Source organism: Olea europaea, unplaced genomic scaffold (assembly GCF_002742605.1).
Source record: "Olea europaea var. sylvestris unplaced genomic scaffold, O_europaea_v1 scaffold3396, whole genome shotgun sequence".
Taxonomy (NCBI): domain Eukaryota; kingdom Viridiplantae; phylum Streptophyta; class Magnoliopsida; order Lamiales; family Oleaceae; genus Olea; species Olea europaea.
This window is the reverse complement of record NW_019252980.1, coordinates 21,785-29,856: the sequence shown is the minus strand read 5'-3', so window position 1 is coordinate 29,856 and position 8,072 is coordinate 21,785. Positions and strand designations below refer to the sequence as shown.

The 8,072-nt window shown below is 29.9% G+C and overlaps 2 protein-coding genes across 2 annotated transcripts in view; both read right to left on the bottom strand.

Moving 5' to 3' along the window:
- Positions 1–2,191: 2,191 nt before the first annotated feature.
- Positions 2,192–3,852, bottom strand: LOC111386050 (probable indole-3-pyruvate monooxygenase YUCCA8). Its single transcript, XM_023010478.1, has 2 exons — positions 3,085–3,852; positions 2,192–2,974 (listed from the first exon to the last, which is right to left on the bottom strand). Exons 1-2 carry the CDS (start codon positions 3,751–3,753, stop codon positions 2,378–2,380), a joined length of 1,266 nt encoding a protein of 421 aa, XP_022866246.1. The 5' UTR covers positions 3,754–3,852; the 3' UTR covers positions 2,192–2,377.
- Positions 3,853–7,618: 3,766 nt separating this feature from the next.
- The window catches only part of LOC111386051 (probable indole-3-pyruvate monooxygenase YUCCA8), a 16,951-nt gene continuing 16,497 nt past the window's right edge, over positions 7,619–8,072 (bottom strand). Inside the window, exon 3 of the mRNA XM_023010479.1 lies at positions 7,619–7,654. Coding sequence (XP_022866247.1) covers positions 7,619–7,654 — 36 coding nt within the window. The remainder of the gene's footprint in view (positions 7,655–8,072) is intronic.

The following is an 8,072-nucleotide window of genomic DNA, read 5'->3' as shown; positions in this document are numbered from 1 at the left end:
AAGATAGTTCAAATATTTTTTAAAATAAATAATTAATTAAAATCTTGTTGAGGTTATGATTTTTAATGAAAAAATAAATAAAATTTTTATTTTTCCAATTTTTTCATTTTCAGATCGGGTTATTGGATTAGATATCCGATAACATAGCTAATCGGATTTGGATTTAACATTTAAATATTCGTCGGATTATCGAATCGAATCAGATCGGATAATTATTCTTAACGCATCGGATCGAATTTGAACAATTCGATCCGTTGACAGCCCTAATTTTAGGACTTAGTAGCCGATTATAGTTAAGATTTTACATTATTGTTGCCTGAAGATATGAATACAACTTGAAAAAGAGGAATTAAAAGTCATTTTCTGAAGATAGTATTACAACACAGAAGAAGTTAAAATCTTGAACGTGGCTTTGTTTGATCATGCATAATATTATGTACCAAAATCCCGTTAGTTTAGATGATATTCATTTGACAAGTGCATCACAAATGCAATAGAGAAAAATAATTCTCCACTTAAAGCAAAATAAAGAATTTTTAAAAAAATTCTCACAATTGCAAGCTGTTGGAGACTTTGTCAAGTTAAATGTTAAACATGCTAATTAAGCAAAATTTTGTATTTCATACACACATTTATAATTTTTTTTAGATTTCGATGCAATTTTATTTTCACTTCAAGAAAATATAAGAAGCTTAAACAGTATTATCGTATCATAGATACAACTCATTAAAGGCTATTTTTGAACTTAAGTGTCTATTCATAGACATAGATACTAAGTCACTTAGATAGCAATCAGGGCCGACCTTATAATTTGGAGGGTCTTATGCCAACTTAAAAAATGGGGCCCCTATAATTTGAGCCATCTTTGAAAGAGTTTTAATATAATTATGAAAAATCTAATACAGACAATATCTGAAATTTTAAAGAGGAAAATAACGAAATATCAAATCTCAATATGCAGTATAAATTATAGGTGAAGTTTGGCAAACAAAAATACAATGCAATGGCAAAAAGGTATGTTCATTTCTTTGATCATTTTCTCACTGCAACCATTTCAAACAAAATTGAATATACATTTGAGTGATTTATGTATGAAATTGGATAATGTTAACTGAGAGAGATAGTGTAACAAAATAATGAAAATAAGATTTTGAATTTAGATTAATTCATGAGATATTAACTTACAAATAAGAAGTATGAACACAGATTGAAAATTATTAAATTCAAAATATCTTCAACAAACGTATAAAAAGGCTATTGTCATGAGATTAAATCAAAACAATAATAACAACGGCCTATGTACTCTTTAGTATATGTTTTAAAGATAAGGGAGAAAGAAAGAAACTTATAAAGTTGTAATAATGGTAGTGAGACCAAACCAATTACTAAATTGAATCTTCAAAATTTTAGTTCAAATAGAGATAATTTATTTCTTGTTGGGTTGAAAAAAATTATGGTAGGTGACTTTAGGACGCGAAATTTGAAGAGACAGAGACGTTTTGCTTGATTGAGGAAAGAAAATGAATGTTTGAAAAATAAATGGTCAAATTAGTTATAGAGAAAAAAAATAATGTTTGTGATATGTTTATGTGATAAATAAATGTAAGTGATAAGTTTTATCACTTATATCAAAGGTTTTTGTATTTTCAATTTTTATTAGTTTCACGTGTTTCCATATGATTATTTTATTTTAAATAGTTTCATAAATATAATTTTTATTTCTCTTCAATCAACTAATTAACCTCACATAATTTGAAACTCTTACAAAAATGAGGTCTTATGCGGTTCACTTATCCCGCCTATAGTCTGATCGTCACTTATACCGGTCTATAGAATGCTTGAAGATGACTTGAGCATTCATTTAGCCCCCGTTTCGCCCCCATTTTCTGAAAATGAAAATGGCGAGAATAGTATTTTTTTTTTTTTTTTTGAAAAATGAGTGGTTGAAAAAGAAGGAAAAATTTTCGATTTACGTGTAATATTATTTTATGGAAGATTGTATGGTTAAAAATAGGAGAAAGAAATAAAATGTAATGTAATTGAATTTAATGAGGCCAAACGGGGGCTTTGTTTTCATTTGGACACGTCAAATGTCATTATATTCGTATCCACGCCTCAGAACAGTGGCAGATATAGACAAATTTACGGTTGTAGAAAGAAAAGATAAATATTTTTCATTGTAATTTATCAGTAATAATTGTTCGACTCTACAAAAATCACTAGAAAGGAAAAAAGCCTCATCATCCTCCTGAGTATACAAGACCAGATTCCCAATAATAAAAAGGTGGGATCTTTGGAGAGGGCTGGCTAATCTCTATGCTATATGTTATACATTGTTCTGAAGTATCCATTTTACCATGTAATGTAATGTCAAGATTCAAAATGTTGAAATGCATCTTCGGTGAGTCGGTACTTTTCGCTTTTTCTGCTTCAAATCTTCTTTCCAAACTTCGGCAATATCTTGTGATATTCTTGTAGCATCTGCAGACGCACCAGATAGTCTTTTCCTTGTAAATCCAGCAGCATACAATCCACCATTTCCCTTCCAACCATTAGGAAATGGTGCCTTTGGGAATCCATTCTTGGCGAAGAATTCAGCTTCCCTTAGCCAGCAAGGAACATTGCTCCGATATCCAGTAGCCAAAACAACTGAATCAATTTCCAGCTTTTCACCGTTGACAAGCTCCACCATGCCACAAGAAAATCTCTTTATCCCGGGGACTACTTTTATTTCTCTGGATCTGATCTTTTCAAGTGCACCAATGTCTAAAACAGGGGTTTTTCCTTGAGTGTTCTTTAGCTCCAATGGACCGACTGATGGCCGTTTTAGACCGTATTTCTCAATTTTTCCAAGAATCATCCATGTTAAGAACAGCAAAATCTTGTCAACCAACCATACTGGTAGCCACTTTAGCATTAACATTGCCAGTTCAAAACTAGACTTGCCAAGTATTTCTCGTGGCAATACATGAACCTGATGAACAAAAAACATGAGATTAGTCACATCAGAATCTAAACATTCAAATTCATTTCTTTCAGAAAAATAAAAGAATGAACTGGACATAATATGTCTATTAAACTTACCGAGCTACGAACAACCATTGAAGGCTTGGCATCATGGTTGCAAAGATCAAGAGAGACTTCCATGCCAGAATTTCCACATCCTACGACAAGAACATTCTTCCCTCGGAAATTCTCGCCGGATTTATAATCACAAGCATGAATAACTTCACCACCAAAGTTTTGCAAACCTTCAATTTCCGGCATAACACGTTCTGCATTTTCCCCTGTTGCCACCACTAGCCATTGACATATATACTCAACCTCAGACGACCTAGTGGAGCCACTAGTCGAAACAGTCTTAACTCTCCACAAACGGCAAGCCTCATCATATTTAGCCGACTCTACACATTCATTGAATTGTGGGTTGATGTTGAAGTGGCTAGCATATGATTCCAGGTAATCTATGAACTGTTTCTTGTTGGGGTACTCAGGATAGTGCTGAGGAAATGGAAAGTTAGGCAGTTGGCAGAATTGTTTAGGGAGATGAAGTTTTAGGCGATCGTAAGTGTACTTTTGCCACAAAGATGCAATGCAGTCAGCTCTGTCTAATAGCACACAAGGCACACCTTGTTCTTTTAGGCCAGCTGCCACGGCCAGGCCGGACGGACCAGCTCCGACTATGACAGGACCATTCACCCAAACACATCTGGGTGCTAAGAAACCTTGATCTGAAAACGGAAAGCTAAACATTTTTCTTCTTGTTTTTCTTCAAAAGATATGTAAATTTGGTGTTAAGGGTATAATGGAAGAGATTCAGAATAGTAGAAGAAGTTGGAGAAATTTGTAAGAGAAGACAGTTAATTTGTTTGACGAGACGTAAGGGGGATGAAGTGGCCTTAAATAGAAGAGGGGCCATGAATCAAGAAAAGTGCATGTGACCACTTAATGAGTTTAAATGTGTTTGAGCCACTTTCTTTTTGAAAAATATATTTTAGAGTAATAGATTGATGAAGAATGTGTTGTTAAAAATGAAAAAAAATTATTTGTATTTAATATTATTTTAATAAAAAAAATATATGGTTGAAAAGAAGAGAGAGAAAAATGTATTTTAGAAAAAATAGAAATTAAAGAATACCCCCCATAAAATTCTCATTATCATAACCAAAATTAGTCAGTCTACCTTGTAGTATTATTTTAAGAGCTCTATTATCATTTTTTCAGATTATTAATTCTTACTTGATTATAATAAGATTATAATTGAAGTGGGGTTTCACTTAATTTAGGTTACTTTTTAATTAATTTATAGCTTTCATAATAATTATAGTTTTGTTTAATGGAAGATATAATAATAATAATAATAATAATAATAATAATAATAATAATAATAATAATAATAATAATAATAATAATAATAATATCAAGGGGGTTTCATGTTTCTTAATTTTCTTTGTAAACAATATTAGAAAAAATATGATGTATGCAAGTTGATTCGGGAAATCATAACCCATTCTAACTCAGTCAATCATTATTCGCCAATACAAATTTGATTATCATTTGATGACCATTTTTTCTACTTGCCCTATATAAAAATATTTGAATGAGAATATATGAGTTAACAAACATTTTTGAGATTAATATAATGGGTGAAAGACTGAGTTTCTGAGGCTAAGAATTGTGTTGAAAATGGAAATGATAATTACTTGGGCATTGGTTGGAATTACATTTAAACTCTCTAACTTCTGATTGTTAAATAATTTATAATTATTTAGTGGGATGATAAACTTTAAAATAAAATAATTATAAAATCGAGTAGCAGCAACTCTTTTTAGCTTCTTTAATATCATCATTAAAATTCAATTTTTTAACCCCAGTGAATAATAAATTAATCCTTTGCTGTCCTAAGTATGTCGGTATTCAACAATAATAAATTCTCATATATCATTCATGTTGCAAACATTTTTTTTTACCATCTCTTTTTCTTTTCTTTTTCTAGGCCATTGACACATTAAATTTATGTTCTAACCTAAATCTTCTAAATTTTAAGATCTAATATATGTTAATTTTATTAGACTTCCATTTTGAAAAGTTAACACTGTTAAGAGGATTGGCAAAGCTTTTATATATTGGTTTGTATTTTAATATTTAATCGTGTAAGATTTATCATTTAATATGTCCACGCAAGATAGAAGCTTATTTGAATAAACCTATCCTGAAATTAGCGTTTTTTTTTTAATTTTAATCTAATCAAATTACTCATTGGATCTTAATTGTCTCTGAGATCATGTTAAGACCCAATATTCCATCTTAAAATGTCATCTTTATTAAGAATTAGCTCAAATTCTTATATATAGATATATATTTCAATATTTAACCAATGTGAAATTTGTCCTTTAATATTTTTTTTCCTTTTAAAATGACGAATATATTATCTTAAGTAAATATTTAATATTAATGCAGATTGGTATAAAATTGAAAGTAATTTTTACAATAATAATACGAGCACGAGAGGATATCATTGTCATCAATGTTCATTTAAAGTATCATATACAGACACACAATAAAGTATTTTTTTACTAAGAATCTATTTGACGTGAATTTTTTTTTATTAGAATGAATAAGTGAAAAAAAATGGAAAAATATATGATTAAAAAGTAGGGAAAATATTATTAATTCATGTGTAAATAATTTTATTAAGAGAATATGATTGAAAGTGAGTAGAAAACACGAGTTTTAAAGAACGGGTATTAACTATTGAAAGGAGGTTAAATGCTTAAATGTTAATTTTAAAACATAAAGAACTTTACCAAACATTTAATAGGTAACTGATTATTCTTTGAATTCATCTAAAACTAATTTTTTAAGTCTAAACAATACCCAACAAAGCCTTAACACAGTTAAAGAGAATTAGAATTATGGAGCAACTAATCTGGTACATCATCTTCTTCAGATTCTATTGGGCCACGAAAGCTTGATAGAAAATTATGTATAGTTCAATGTATATAGAGGTTGATGCGTACGTGGCAACTGAGAAAGCTGGCTTCGATAAATAATGTATAGTGGGAGTAAGGAGGGGGTTGGTCTTGTCCGAGTCCGTTACCAGCAACAAATACAAGTCCTTACTATTTTGGTAATATTTAGATTTCAAAAACATTTACGAAAGTTTCGACCAAAATATGGAAAATTTTGATTATGAATTGCAGTTAAATTTCGAGAATTCTTTTGCAAGTTTCATTTAAAAATTAACGGGAGATTTGATTCTTATTATGAATTGCACTTAAATTTTGAGAACTCTACTGCAAACTTCATTTAAAAATTAATGGTAGATTTGATCCTTATTTCATAAATGTTTCTTATTACCATTCACGTATATATCTTATTCTTTCTAATAATATGCCACCCTTCCAAATTCCATCAATCTCTTAGAAGAATTCGAATCTCTACTGATTTTGAGTACGAGGCAAAGTATGTAAGCATGCATTTATATTTTGAATTTTTGAATATTTATTTATTTTTACTATTAAAATTTGTAAACGAAATTTTTTTAGATTGATTTTATTTTCATTAACTTCAAATAGTCTCTTAAATTAAATATTTCATTTTATAATTTTATATGACACGAAAATATGACATTTCATGTTTTCTCTTGTCCTATTTTCTTCATAAATTACATTTCACGTACAGTATTGATATTTATTCATACTGTGGATGATGACATTAAATGATAAGGTCTATAAATTGAATTTCATATTCATGTTTGTTCTTGTCCTCATTGCCTGCCAAATTAAATGAGAATCATTTTCCATGGGAATAAATACCATTCTTTTAGTTTCTTTTTCGTGTCGTGTCACATTTTCAATTTTTCATTTCCATCCAACCTAAATTATATTTAAGAGAAAACCCTTGTAAACATTTTTGTCATTGGATACCGTGATTATTAGAATGTAGGTTCTTGTAACAACATTAACAGCTTTAAGATGAAAAGGATCTGAGGACGGTGCCATTTAGAGTTTATTGAGAGGGGAGCATGTGAATCAAACCTTGGTTTTAATGGAGTCTCTCCTTTTCATGAAAGATTGCTAGCAATGGCTTTGGATTTTGTACTTTAATCTGGCACTCGCAATTCAATATTTTAAACAAGCCCTCCAATTCATGCATGGAACAAAAAAGGAATTGAAAAGGTTAATTTTTTGAAATAAAAAGAAAATGAAAGAAATGGAACAGTTGAAATATAAGAAAAATAATATTAAAAAATATACGATTATTTACTCCATGCACTATTCATATGACACGTAGCTAGGGACGTCTTCTATTTTGATTTCTTTGCTCACAATTCCCATTAGAGATTAAGCTCTAATTCCAGCCGCGCAAGTAATTTATTGAGCAGAACAAACTTAGAAACACTCCAATCAGAGCAGGCTAAGGTCCAATTTATTAAAAATATGCATGCTTTAGGCTTCGAAAACAAAGAATTTTCATGTAAAAATTAAAATTAAAATGAGAAATATATAGCCCTCTCGAATTACTTAATCTTAAATCAATTAATTTAATATGATACTTTAGTAGACTAAGATTCTAAATTCAAGATTATAATATTTTCACTAGAATAAGAAAGAACTCAAAGAAGATTACAGTGTTGATCTCTCGTTTCGATCTGTATTACCCAAAAAACAATCCTTTAACAAAAGATTAGAGTCACTTAGTGCATGTACAAAAAGATAAGCTATTAAATACAAAATATATCTAAAAATTTTGTGATAAGTCGAGTATTACTCTTATTCTCCTGCTCACGGTGGAATGCTTATCTTATCCACTTTTGAGAGAACTTTACTTGATGAGAACCTTAAGTAATGTTCTCGTGCCACATCAACAAGTGAGCAATCTTATTTTGCACATTGTGAACATAAGAACAATTTTTAGTCGAGTATATAACATGATTAAATTCTAATGAATTTTCAACACCTATTGATATATATTTCCCAGCTACCTAGCCTTGTTGAGAGCTTACTACTTGAGGACCAGGTTGTATTATTTATTCCCTGCTTGACAATCATTATTTGGAAAAAAAAAAA